Source organism: Mirounga angustirostris, unplaced genomic scaffold (genome assembly GCF_029215605.1).
Source record: "Mirounga angustirostris isolate CCGP_5_RB_7025 unplaced genomic scaffold, mMirAng1.0.hap1 SCAF_6, whole genome shotgun sequence".
NCBI lineage: Eukaryota > Metazoa > Chordata > Mammalia > Carnivora > Phocidae > Mirounga > Mirounga angustirostris.
Genome location: NW_026991714.1, coordinates 72,483,861 through 72,498,911, shown reverse-complemented (window position 1 = coordinate 72,498,911; position 15,051 = coordinate 72,483,861). Strand labels below are relative to the sequence as shown.

Below are 15,051 nucleotides of genomic sequence, written 5' to 3'. Positions count from 1 at the left end.
TAAAACCCTCTATACGATCTCAAAGTCGATTACATGGAGGGATGTAGCAGGAGATGAGACAGAAGTATGTGAGGCATTACAGGAACGTTCTTGATGGCATGTGTGGAGATTGGGCTCTTCCTGAGGTAGGGAAGACCTGTCCTGATTCATGTTGCAGATTAAGTACCTGTGGGGCATCTGCGGAAACGGGGTTACCAGTCAGCATTCACTCTCATTGCCTAATTCCCGGCAGGCCATAGACGCGGAAAGGGTAATAATGACAGATCCCTTTTGAAACAGCAGTGTTAGCATCTGGACAGTCACCTGCATGCAGGCAGGGGAAGGGCGGGAATGAGAAACAGGACTCTGAGGTTGCTGCTAAGCCTGTGTTATCTTAGATTAGTGGTGCCCTTCACAAGGTAATGGCCTCCAATGGAGACAGGGTGTGGGTGTCTGAGTCCGTGTGTGTTTCTGTATTAGATGAAAGATAGCAGATTAGCTAATTTATCTTGGAGTATGTCCAGTCCGAAGGGCCTACCCAAAACCTGCACTCCCCCATACAACAGATCCTTGGAATGCCAGCCTGATGTTCAGGTCGCCACAGGGCATTTAACCATGGGAGACATGACTATACATCATGGTAATGACTCAGAACGTGGGAATTCATGAAAGAGAGCACTGCATATTGATTTCTGGAGAATGTTAATATTTAAAGAATGAGAAGTGAAAAAGGACCCAACAACAAAGTCTCTTAGTCACCAAGGAGGTGGGATGAGAACCAGGTTTCCATAAAATGGGAAAGACAAGAGTTTTACCAGATAAAGGAGTGAGAAATGCTTTCATGTTTGACAATTAAAGACAGACTTATCAGATTTATGATTTTGTATGATTCTCATGGTATGATGTGAGAGAAATAATAGAATAATTAATAATGAGGGGTTATAAATTAATAAATTCTAGAAGTGTATCCATCAATCCAAGTGCCTGATATACGAGAGTGGGATAGCCCCAAGAGGTCTTACCCAGGAGGAGAGTTTAGACCAGGGCAGGGGTTTATAGATGGACAAGAAAGAGTCAGTCTCTCACTCTCTCTGTCAAATCAATCAATCAATCAATCAACCAATCTTAAAAAAATAAAAATAAAAAAAAGAGTCAGGAGAAAGGAGGACATTGCTGTAGTGAAAGAAAGGGAACAAAACAGAATAAGAGTAGAGCACAGGTGAAGGTGGGTTAGGGGAGGTTAAAGCAACAAAGAGGGGTAAGAAGTGGAACAGAAGATAGGAACTGAAGAACAAGAAAAATGGAAGGAGGTGAGGTAAGAATCGAAGGACTCAGCTCCATATGAGACTCTGTCTTCATGAATCAGGAATTTCGATTTTCCGAGGTATGGAATCTTGTTAAGGGTAAAGATGAGTTTTCTCAAAACTGGCCATATATTAGAGCTGCTTTGTTTTGTTAGGTGAACTCTCTCAAAGGGGCTCTACGGTGAGTGGCCAGATGGCTGAAATAAAACCATGTCAGGGTGGAGTTGAGGCCTCCCTATTTTCAAAGGTTGCTTGGGGAAATCTCTCTATTCAATTAGGATCAAGAACAGTGATTTATGAAAGTTGTAAGAGTTTAGGAATAGCATCTATGGAGTGTGGACTAGATAGGTAACCACTGATAGGAAAATCTACATCTTTAAAATATTAAAATTATATCTCAAAATCTGTATCTTCAATACCAGACAATTGGTTTTTCAAGAAAACCAGCCATGTGTGAAATGAGACCTAGGAGAACAGAGCATGACATCCATGAGTGTCACCGTGTAGGATTTCATTGATGGCCTACAAGACGGTCTTTCTTGCAAAAAATCATTCTCACACCAGTAATTTCCCCCTAAACACAAGATATGCTAATAATCTGATTATACTTCGTTTCCAGTTATAAAGGACGCAGATGCTGTTTTGGGGTAGTGCTCTTCCAGATGTGGCTCACAAACCACTCTGTTCCTATTTATAACACTCAGGCATAGGAGATATAAAGTCAGAGGACCAATTTATAACAGAATTGCTAATAAGGATCTGGTTCCTCACATCTTTATGACCAACCTGTCCACTGCTTAAGGCTCCTCCTAACAAGAAGGGGGTAGACTCAAATAGTCGAGTATGTACTTACATCAGGCCAAGAAAGTCTCATGGCCACATTGAAGATGATAGATTAAAAACGATCTGATTAAAATATACTTAAAATCTAGGGATGCCTGGGTGGCTCAGCCAGTTAAGTGTCTGCCTTTGGCCCAGGTCATGATCTCAGGGTCCTGGGATCGAGTCCCACATTGGGCTCCTTGCTCAGCAGGGAATCTGCTTCTCCCTCTACCCCTTCCCCTGCTTGTGCTCTTTCTCTTTCTCTCTCTGACAAATAAATAAATAAAATTAAAATAAAATAAAATATACTTAAGATCTGTTATCTAAGGTGCTCTCTGCTGAAGAGTGCTCACTGTCCCCTTGGCTTCTAATATCCTCACTGTTTCTGACATAAGAATACTAACCAAATGTAAACCAGTTGATCTTGGGGTCAGCGGGTAAAGGCAGGCTGGTGAGGGGCTGGGGTGCGCGCAGCACAGAACCTATTCTGCGACTCTTACAAGGCAGGTGCAGGCCACAGTTCTAATCAGTTTGCTTTATTTACAAACCTTTCTCTCAACAGGAAATCTATTTCCTTTTATTTCTAGGCCCCTGGAGGATGTTTTAGAGTCATACCATTCTGTTACCACATAGTGGGAATAACATTTAAAATACTAATTATAAGGTTTCATTTCTCGGTGCTTAAATAATTTTAAAAATAGAGCCACATAGACGTAAACAATATTCTATCTTCATAATCTGTGTGGTTCTGGGAGATATATAAAATATGAATCTTTAAAGGCAAGAAAAGATCTATTTTATAAAGAAGTACATAAGGGAAATGAACTTTTGCAGCCTGCAAATGCCAGAAATAAGCTTTTGATCCCCTCGGGGAAACATTCTTTGAGATACGGTTCCACCACATAATTGCTATGGTTTTCTTAGTTACACTTTCCAGTTCCCTGCTGTTTTTTTTTTTTTTAATACATATATGTGTGTGTGTATATATATGTGTGTGTGTGTGTGTGTGTGTGTATATATATATATATAAACTTGCTCTTATTTTCAATTATGTTATTATAGAGATGAGAATCAGGTCTAATTAAATAAGAACATGACAACGATTGTCATTCCTTGATCTGTATAAACTGTAATTTTGCTGCGTTTGTAGTAAGCGCCTTGGTAAAGATAATTGTCACTCCCCAGGTCTGCCAATTGACTAGAAATAAAGACCAGTGCGTTTATACCTTCCTGTTCATTCATATCCACTTGTCTGTAAGTCTCCCTCTGTCACCCCTGAGAAAACATTTATTAAGCATCTACTATACTGAGCATCTACTATAGGCTAGGCACTGTGAGTATAGATGTTATGGATGCAGAAATAAACTAATCAGAGTTCTGTTCTCAAGACAAATGGTTGAAAGGGCGGATTTCATCAATATGAGACATTCACAAGCAAGATAGGAATGAAATGCATCTGGCTTTCCCCCCGATACCAAATACAGCCAAGGGTATTCACGCATGCAAGCACGTACAGGTGAATTTCCAGCCTTTCCAAAATTTTTTATGACCATATCTAATGATATAATGTAATTGCTATGTAAGATGTAATTTAGTAATAATTGGGAGCTATTCAAATACTCCAAAAAGTATATGGAATCATGGCTTTCCTGACCTGGTCGTTACTTAGAATTATTGAGTCTGACTCTCAGATTTAGAGGATAATCTACATCAGTGATCCTTACATGGTTGGGCAACTGAAACTCGTGGGGTTCGTTTTTCTAATATCAGTAAAGTATGTATTGCTTGTAGAGCTTCAGATCCAGGAAAGCGGATGTGAAATCTTGGTTGTCTGTATTTCTAAAACTCCCTGGAAAATTCTGCAGTACAGCTAGTTTGGAAAGTACTAGATTCAATTCTCCAGATTTCTAAAAACCCTCAAGGATGAATATTATGACTTATCTATGACTCATACTCAAAATACAAAAAAAAAAAAACCCCGCATATTTTGAGATAACTTGTAATTAATTTAAATGCAGTAAGTACACAGTTAATAATAAAAATAAGACAAATCAATGAGAAGGATTTTGCCCAATTTCTGTGTTTTCAAAGACACCGTTTACTATGTAATTCTAATTTTCTCTGTTGTAATGATTCCGCTTTTTTTTAAAGATTTTATTTATTTATTTGAGAGAGAGAATGAGAGAGAGAGAGCACATGAGGGGGGTGGTCAGAGGGAGAAGCAGACTCCCTGCTGAGCAGGGAGCCCAATGTGGGACTCGATCCCGGGACTCCAGGATCATGACCTGAGCCGAAGGCAGTCGCTCAACCAACTGAGCCACCCAGGCGCCCAAGTAATGATTCCGTTTTATGTCCAGGTATCCACTAACAGTTTTATCCACTAGTTTATTAAGGCAGTCTTCTGTCTTTATCGCCAAGGGAAATTTAACCCATATTTGCAGAAGTTCAAAATAATTTGAAGTTTTCAACTATATGTCTAATACCTGAAACTTAAGTGTTTTAAGTATATTATTATATTAACTATTTAAATATATTCATAGCATTAAATTTTTAAAAATCAATTATAAACTGGTCAAATAGCTATGTTTACATTTAATAACTAGTTAATTCCATTTTAGAGTGAATATAAATGGGGCACCTGGGTGGCTCAGTCAGTTAAGTGTCTGCCTTCGGCTCAGGTTGTGATCCCAGGGTCCTGGGAACAAGTCCCACGCTGGGCTGCCTGCTCAGGGGGGAGTCTGCTCCTCCCTCTGCCCCTCACTCTGTACTCTCCCCGCCCCCAAATAAATAAATAAAATCTTTAAAAAATAAAGTGCATACAGATACATTTTTATTTAAAAAGTAAACATAAATCTAAAGCTTTTTAAGCTAAAGTTATGTCATATCATGAGTCTGAAGTTCATTTTCATTTCTTCAGCAGTTTCTTAACCTATGCATTGCATAATGCCCATGGAAGTAACTGCTTTGTGTAAATCTTCATACCATACGGGGAGTTACCTGAATGACACTGTCGCCGGGGCTCATGTCTGTATACAGATAGACATTGTAGGATATTTCAGGGAAGGTTGGAGTGTTATCATTTGCATCCATCACCCGAATATTGACAATAACTGGCTCACTCTCCTGCACACCATCGAATGCCGTTATCTTTGGGGATAGAAAAATACATGTAACAGAAAAGTCATGCAAACATAAGCAGTACAGAATTCACTCTCATGATTTAAGATGTTTCTTATATATAATTTCAGTTTTAAATGGGTGCCAAAATGTTTTGTTGATAAAAGGAAATAAACCTGCAATAGTACATATAAGCAAAGTATTTTAATGTGCTAAGAAGCAATTACAGAGAATTCTGTTTTATTTTTAATATATTTCAATTCCAAGCACATTTTAAATAAGCAGACATGTAAAATGTCTTAGAGGCTTGGAGTGAGCCAGTAACATTGCTGATTCTTAGGAGTTAACTACTACTTAATTTTTTTTAAAAAAATAGGAAGTTATTCTTCACTTTTCCATATTTTGTATACAATGCCATAGATGCTTTTATAGCCAACATACTTAGATCACACAAGGAAGTAGGTGCCCTAGAGATGTGTTGTCTTTTTCTGGTAATTCACAAAATGACAATTTTTAAAGGACTTATTGCCATTAGTTAATAGTGATATCTTAATTACACCATTAACATTTTAGGAAGGCCTGGCAAACAAAATCAGCATTATAACACTGCCATCTTTGTTCTGAATGACGTCCGAAATCCACTTTGTATCTAAGTTCTAACTGTCAGGTTTCCTGGAATCTCTGGCTCTGCTGCATTAGGTTCTCCAGAAGGAAATCCTATATAAGTCCCACAATCTCTACTTTTCTATCAGCTCATTTTCCACTTATATCCGAATAAAATCTAGCTCAGAAATTTGGATAATACAGCTTTCTTTTCATCTATATTCACTTCTCAACTGCACTAGTCATATATATATATATATATATATATATATATATATATTTCTATTTTATGATAACTATTTGAAATTACAGTTTAATAACCTCCCTTTACCTTTTTTTTTTCTTGATTAAACTATACTAGGATCTCTCCATCAGATAATTCTTTGTTTCAGTGTGTGTGTGTGGGGGGGCGCTCTCCTGTGTGTTATAAGCTGCTTAGCAGCATCCTTGTTGTCTCCCTCCCTGATGTGAATAGCATCCCTCACAGTAGTGATGGCCAATATGTCTGCAGATGTTGCCAAATGTGTCCAGGGGATGGGCTTGGAGGGGCGCAGGGATCATCCCAGTGGAGAACCCCTGGCCTAACCTTATGGCAAAATTTAAAATATAATAACAAAAAAAACCAACCCATAAAATAAGTTAAAATAAACTATGGATTAGGAAATAATTCTTTACTTGTGGATTCTGCTGATAACATCTCAAATTTAAGTCAATTATGAGTGTACGGTGAAAAATGAGACCCCTATTTTCCTGTTTCCATCTTGAACATTATTTTTCCTCTGTTGGAAAGAATGTTAACACAGCTGCACAAACTTATAAAACAGAAAAAGGAGAAATACATGTGAAGAATTTTATTATTGATATTCTCAATTCTAAATTCCTTGAAAATATTGTATTTTTTCCTCCTAAATCATTGACTTCTTTGGTTTTAAACAGATATCTCTTTCTGTTACACACACACACACACACACACAAATGTGTATACAAAATCTTTTTACCGAAAAAGTGTAAGTCTGCTGTTCTTCCCTGTCCACTGGCTGAAGTAAGGTGAGGTAGCGAGTAATGCCAGTTTGTGTAACAGTGAAGACTGAGGTGTAATCATTCAGGAAAAGGTGAAGCTCTGGGTCTTTCATCTTTGAAAAAAAGAATGCCATTATTTAAAATGGTGAATACATAATGCAGCTATTAGTTCATTAACTGGAGATTCATTTTGCAAATCTATCACAAAACTATGCATGACTGTAGTAAGACTTTCCAAAGACAAGATAGGTTTCACTAGACATTCACTCATCACTGAGCTGGATTATGCAAAGACAATGACCCCTTTTGTGGAAAACACCATAGCAGAATGAGTACAAGTACAATTAATGTGAGTAAAAGGAAAAGAATAGCATAGATAACAATCCAATTGAATATATTCTTTTTGGTTACTCAATATCAATATTCTCCAGAACTTCGTTGGGCTTGAGAAATAAGAAATAAATGCAAGAAAAGAAAATTGGAGGCCAAAATTTTAGCTGTAGGATTGTACAACTACTTCATTTGTAGTAATAAACTGTACATATGCCTATTATTATTCTGTTCTCACATTTAATGCAAAATAGAAATAAAATTGGTTATGTATAATTCATTACCTATAAATATCATGCTTGCTTTTTCTTACTTTAATGCTGCAAAGGCTCTCCAAAGGGAAACATAATGTTTATTTTAATTTAAAAATTTCAGATGATTACATTGAAGGTATATGAATTGGCTGCATTGTGTCTGATAAGAGTCCAGAAAGATGACATATACATAAAGAAGGGATTGCAAAAGTTCAAAACAGAGATAATTATGCATTGGCAACCCTTCACAGTTTCACTGCCCTCCTGAAAGATAAGATTAATCTCTGCATGTTGGAGAAAGAACAAGGATGTAAGTGGGGAGGCATGGACTGATGTCTGGTGGTGGAGTAAGAAGGCAGGTGGGGCAGGGAAAAGATTAGTGAGAGACAGGACCACAGACAAGGATTTACGCAAACAACAGCACAGACATGACACAGGGAGGTGAGGTGTTTCTGTAGGTTTTGACAACTATAAAAATATTATGCACTAAGGGGAGTGGGGGATACAGGCTTCCAGTTATGGAATGAGTAAGTCACGGGGATGAAAGGCACAGCACAGGGAATAGCATCCCTGGTCCTGTAAGAGCATCATGTGGTGACAGATGGGAGCCATGCGGGTGCTGAGCTTGGCGTACAGAGAAGTCACATTGCTATGGCGTCCACCTGAAACTCATGTCACAGCAAGTGTCAACTAGACTCAAATGAAAAATACACATTATGCATAGCATAGTGTGATGTGTAACTTAATATCATAGATTACTTCCCAAAGTCTGAATTCAGGTGCTGAGGGCAGAGTATAGAGTTTGGAATTGTTAAAGACATGTTCATTTGATTAAAAAATTAGAACTCATCTTTTTTTTTAAAGATTTTATTTATTTATTTGACAGAGAGAGAGAGACAGCGAGAGAGGGAACACAAGCAGGGGGAGTGGGAGAGGGAGAAGCAGACTTCCCACAGAGCAGGGAGCCTGATGTGGGGCTCGATCCCAGGACCCTGGGATCATGACCTGAGCAGAAGGCAGACGCTTAACCTACTGAGCCACCCAGGCACCACTAGAACTCACCTTTTAAAAATTTCTATGTGAAAGTGAGAAAGTTGAAATGTTTCCTACTATATTAAAAGGTACACCTTATTTGATCCACAGATACTGTAATCTCTATACCTTTTTAAAGATTCAATATGTGTATATTTCAAATAACTCTGAAATGAATGGTTTCATTTGAACCTAACACAAGTTCTCTATTTGTAGTATCTCATTAGGAGATAGCATTTAGCTATACTATTGTAGCTTCTACGTCCATGATTGTGATATAAGTCCAGTATGCTACATTTATTGATCCTGGAACAAGAAAAAAATAATACTATAGATAATCATTTCCAATGGTCTCTTTATTATGAAATAAAGTTGTTAAGAGCTGTGAAAGTCAGAGGCTTTCCATTCATACTTTTTCTTTTTTAATTTTTTATTTTAATTCCAGTATAGTTAACATGCAGTATTATATTTCAGGTGTACAATATAGTGATTTAGCAATTCTTTTTTTTAAATTTTTAAATTATTTTTATTTTTTAATTTATTTTATTAACATATAACATATTATTTATTTCATGGGTACAGGTCACAGATATTCCCAAACAGGAACCTCAGGCTCCATGTCAGTGTTGTGACCCCCATTGCTCAGCATGGCTAGCAGGGAGGGTGTTTGGATAATCAAGTATGTTAGTTAATAAAAAGTTTATTTATTTTAAAAAGTAGACTATAAACTGCATGTAAACTCAACATATCTTGAACCATATTTTGAGGTTGCTTCTTATTGCGTACTTTAAGGTCAACTGCAATAAAATCCAATGGTTACTTTTAAATGAGCAGAAAAGTTAGAATGCAGTTTCAATTAACAACAACAACAAAAACTATGTAAGTATGAGTGCCTGTCATTTTTTAGTGTTTATCCTTGATTTTACCAACCAAGGTAAGATCACTAGGCTGTTAAATTTATATATTTTTTCCTATTCTCTGAGTTTACCCACAATGGTGCCAAAGAACACCTTCCTTCACTCAGACCTGCAACAGCCAGTAATCCAAGCTGAGTAAGCTGAACAAGTTCTGGTATGGGACTTGACATAGCAAATATTTTCTTCCTTCCCTTTATTCAAGTCCTTCAGTCATTCTTTACTTGCTTATAACTGATATTCTCTCTCAATTTCTTTTCTTCCTTTCAACCACACCCTCTGTTAGTAAGTTTGTTAGATATATTCATTTGTATTCTCACCACATGTTGTAGGCGTGTTTTTTTGTTTTTTTGTTTTTTAATGCCAGGTATTGTGATGGTGCAAGACTACAGTGGATGTTGGGTTGTGAGCCAGCTTGTGCATATGTGAGACTGCACAATATGCTTGTGTTACAAACAACACTGTCCCTTTTCCCAGTTTATGGAAGCCGCAAGATTTTCACTGTCCAATGCTTCCCATTTGAAGATGATATACACACCAGGACTTCATAAACAGACTCTCATATTTTATAACCAGAAACATTAAAGACCTTTTGATAACTTAATTGTCTTCACTTCAAGTCCTGTTGTAATAACTAAAGCCTAAAATAACACTTCCCAGACATGCAGATTATTTTTTTGTAAAAAGATAACACAGAAAGCTATGATTGTCCATGGCATCTTACAATTCATTCTAATCTGTCCTGCTCAGTTAATCTCTGATTAAATTTTAACTTGTGAATTTTATGAACATTTCATGTAGTAACTTTTTAAAATCTACATATTGGATACATAGATACCATTGGTGATTATCTGGATATTTCTTTGAGGACAAGAATTTAAGAATACAGATTTGGAAATATTCAGCCAGTTATTACTCAAAGCTTAATACTTGGATTTATTTTTAAGGATAATACTAGTTTCAGGTGTGGTATATTATGAGTATAAATAGACAATGCTCTGGCTTATTATTCTGACAGGGACAATAGATTTCATGTAGTCCTTGTGTCTATAAATTTGTTTAAAATACATATTAGTTTTTTAACTAATTATTATGTACACAGAAGGCTGACTAATAAATGTTCTTTTCCCCTCTGACAAATGGTAATATTATTTTATCTAAAGTATATATTCAGTATATACCATAAGTATATCATTTTATTGATTTGTGTATTATTTTCTGAGAGGGTAAAATAAACTCTGATATTCACTTACAGCACAGAAAAAAAGAAGGCAAAAGTAAACACATATGCAAATGCAAAGATAAAGAAACACGTGAATGTAAAATTAGAAATTGCATCATATAGAAGACAGACATTTAAATATAACAAGTAATTGGATTTAAAGACAATTTTGGGTTTCCAACAGGAATCAAAATATTGTCTCATACACACACACAAGCTTATATGCATCCTCATATATATACACATATAACACAGAAATGTGTGTGTTTATGTGCATATGTATACATATGCATACTTACGTGCATACATAAATTATAAAGTGTAACAAGAAATGACAAAAAATTTAATCTCATCTGCCAATTTGAATTGGTCAGCAGTGGTTGTCTTCAGACAACCTTGTTCAAAAAGGTTCAATTCCACACTCAGAATCTTTTAGGAGGAATACGGTGATGGATTATGAACATCTGTCATGACTGCAAAAACATTTAACAATTGAATAATCTTTGTTAAAGTTTATATGCAGTTTGGATTCCACACAATTCATTCTACTCAAACCAATAATATGAGGAACATAGATTTAAATTACATCTACAAGCATATATATATTTAAAGTAGTTGTAGATGTCTTTATAAGTGATAATGAAGTAACTGTCTACTTGTTTTAGTAGAAAAGAAAAAGAGCTAGGAAATGAACCACAGCAATTCACAAAAGAGCAAACACAAAATAAACACCCAATACCTACAGGAATTCCACCAGGTGGGACCTATTTACAAATTTAACATTAAGAAAAAAACAATGTAAGCATAAATGACTACAAACATACATACAGCATACATGTATACACTAGTAAGAAACAAACAAACAACAGCAACAACATTTTCCAGTACATTTAAACTAATAACTTTTTTCAAGGTGCATTTTTGTCTTCACATTCTGACCTTACATAGAACAGCATAAGAATATGTATGAGGCATATAAGCGCAGGATACCTTTAAGAGTGTATTGTATTAGATTCAAGGATGCCTTTATCTTGAAACAGTAGCACTTTATGCAGGGACATGAATCCAGCTGGAATTATAAGTTACTCACTGCCTACAAGCCAAGTGGGTAACCTCTGTAGATTACTAATCCCTGTTATGTATTTTTTTGGAACCAGAATTCAATAATCAACTTTCAGTTGTTTGGCTTCTGAAAACCTGGTGGTTTCTGACATCCTCTTGAAAACCTTGGGCATGTCTTGATTTACCCATCTTCTGGGCTGTTTTGAAATTATGAGCTAAGAATACTTGAAAAAACACATAAATGCAATTCATATTTTTCTATATATAATATTTGTATCTATATGTTGATACATTTTTAAAAAGATTTTATTTATTTATTTGACACAGAGAGAGAGACAGTGAGAGAGGGAACACAAGCAGGGGGAGTGGGAGAGGGAGAAGCAGGCTCCCCCCGACCAGGGAGCCCGATGCGGGGCTCGATCCCAGGACCCTGGGATCATGACCTCAGCTGAAAGCAGACACTTAACGACTGAGACACCCAGGTGTCCCACTATATGTTGATATTTATATAACTATAGAAAAGAAACACTGACACAAATACTTTCTTTACTCTTTTTCAGTTTCACTGTGACCCTTAAGATTCTTTCTGACTCGAAATCTACACTGCTAATAACATCACAACTCACCAATCCCTGCTACTGTGTTTTTGTCTTACTTTCCACTGAGTTGAAGGAAGAAAAACAACTTAATTTTTGGACAAATAACCCAAGTTTGTTCTCTTCTTGGCATGTGCCCTGTGGCATAACTATTCTTGAAGCAACTCAAGAAATTGACTCCTACCGTGATGACTTATTTTCATGCCAGATACTGAACCTTCTTTTCTGTTAGTAAAATCTGTATGTGGTCTGTCTTTATTCTTAAATCCTATTATCCCTATGCTGATTAACTTCACTAATTCTGACATTCAAAAACAGCAAGAATTTACCATGTAGTAAAATTCTTGCCTGTGAATTGAAAGGGCCTTGAAGTTTCTTTTGTTAACACAGATCTTTAAATAACCTAGCAATGAACATACTTTACTTTTTAAAAATAAACAGTCGTTGGCCTGGAAAAAGACATGATTCAGAAGGACATCAATACATCTTGAAACATATTAATGGTTATTCTATGAATTTATTCTGTGTGCTGCAAATGGAAGCTATAAGGAATACTGGATGAGTTGCAAGAAGGTTAGTTTCAACTCAATGTGATGAAGAGATTTCTAGGAATTAGTTGTTCAACCACGGAATGGGCCGTACTGTGACACAGATCAGTATCACTAGAATTTCTGATGCATATGTTAGATATCCTCATTCCTTTACTCATGCCCAAATGCATGAGCTCATTCAACAATTACTAGAGAGGGGCAGAGCAAGATGGCAAAGGAGTAGGAGACCTGGATTTCATCTGGTCTCAGGAATTCAACTGGATAGGGATCAAACTATTCTGAACACCTACAAACTAAACAGGAGATCGAAGAAAAGAAGAGCAACAACTCTCTGAATAGATAAGCAACCACTACCTGGAACAAAATGACAAGACAGAAAAAAATCACCTCAACAAAAAGAACAAGAGGCAGTACCGACTGCCAGGGACCTACTCAATAAAGATATTAGTACAACGTCAGAACTAGAGTTCAGAATGATGATTTTAAAGATACTAGCTGGGCTTGAAAAAAGCATGGAAGTTATTAGAGAAACACTTTCTGGAGAAATAAAAGAACTAAAACCTAACCAAGTCGAAATCAAAAAGGCTATTAATGAGGTGCAATCAAATATGGGGGCACTAACTGCTAGGATAAATGAGGCAGAAGAGAGAATCAGTGATATAGAAGACCAAATGATGGAAAATAAAGAAGCTGAGAAAAAGAGAGATAAACAACTACTGGATCACGAGGGCAGAATTCGAGAGATAAGCGATACCATAAGATGAAACAACATTAGAATAATTGGGTACCCAGAAGAAGAAGAAAGAGAGAGAGGGGCAGGAGGTATAATGGAGCAAATTATAGCAGAGAACTTCCCTAATTTGGGGAAGGAAACAGGCATTAATATCCAGGAAGCACAGAGAACCCCTCTCAAAATCAATAAAAACAGGTCAACACCCCGACATCTAATAGTAAAACTTACGAGTCTCAGAGACAAAAAGAAAATCCCAAAAGCAGCTTGGGAGAAGAGATATGTAACCTACAATGGTAGAAACATTAGATTGGCAACAGATCTATCCACAGAAGACCTGGCAGGCCAGAAAGGACTGGCATGATATATTCAGAGCACTAAATGAGGAAAATATGCAGCCAAGAATACTATATCCAGCTAGGCTGTCACTGAAAATAGAAGGAGAGATAAAAAGCTTCCAGGACAAACAAAAACTAAAGGAATTTGCAAACATGAAACCAGCCCTACAAGAAATCTTGAAAGGGGTCTTCTAAGCAAAGAGAGGGCCTAAAAGCAACATAGAACAGGAAGGAACACAGACAATATACAGTAACAGTCACCTTACAGGCAATACAATGGCACTAAATTCATATCTTTCAATAGTAATGAAATATAAATGGGCTAAATGCCCCAATCAAAAGACACAGGCTATCAGATTGGATTAAAAAACAAGACCAATTGATAAGCTACTGCAAGAGACTCATTTTAGACCCAAAGACACCCCCAGATTGAAAGTGAAGGGGGGGGGAAACGATTTACCATGCTAGTGGACACCAAGAGAAAGCTGGGGTGGCAATCCTTATATCAGACAAATTAGATTTTAAACCAAAGACTGTAATAACAGATGAGTAAGGACACTATATCCTACTTAAAGGGTCTATCCAACAAGAAGATCTAATAATTGTAAATATCTATGCCCCTAACATGGGAGCAGCCAACTAGATAAGACAGTTAATAACAAAAGCAAAGAAACATGTCGACAACAATACAATAATAGTGGGGGGCTTCAACGCCCCCCTCACTGAAATGGACAGAGCATCTAAGCAAAAGGTCAACAAGGAAATAAAGACCTTAAATGACACACTGGACCGAATGGACTTCACAGAAATATTCAGAACATTTCATCCCAAAGCAACAGAATACACATTCTTCGCTGGTGCCCATGGAACATTCTCCAGAATCAATCACATCCTCAAGTCAGGTCTCAGCTGGTACCAAAAGATTGGGATCATTCCCTGCCTATTTTCAGACAACAATGCTTTGAAACTAGAACTCAATCACAAGAGGAAAGTCGGAAAGAACTCAAATACATGGAGGCTAAAGAGCATCCTACTGAAGAATGAATGGGTCAAATAGGAAATTAAAGAAGAATTTAAAAAATTCATGGAAACCAAGGAAAATGAAAACACAACTATTCAAAATCTTTGGAATACAGCAAAGGCTGTCCTGATAGGAAAGTATATAGCAATACAAGCC

The 15,051-nt window shown here is 36.7% G+C and overlaps 1 protein-coding gene across 8 annotated transcripts in view; it reads right to left on the bottom strand.

Annotated features, from left to right (window-relative positions):
• Nucleotides 1-15,051, bottom strand: part of PCDH15 (protocadherin related 15) — a 794,976-nt gene that overhangs the window by 321,799 nt on the left and 458,126 nt on the right. For 6 of the 8 annotated variants that reach the window (XM_045877695.2, XM_045877694.2, XM_045877690.2 and 3 more), the window contains 2 exons: nucleotides 6,824-6,958; nucleotides 5,103-5,252 (listed from right to left, as the gene is read on the bottom strand). In XM_045877695.2, the coding sequence (XP_045733651.1) occupies nucleotides 5,103-5,252; nucleotides 6,824-6,958 (285 nt within the window). Of the gene's footprint in view, nucleotides 1-5,102; nucleotides 5,253-6,823; nucleotides 6,959-11,340; nucleotides 11,362-15,051 lie in introns of all 8 variants that reach the window. The other 2 variants (XM_045877689.1, XM_045877688.1) reach the window with 1 other exon arrangement.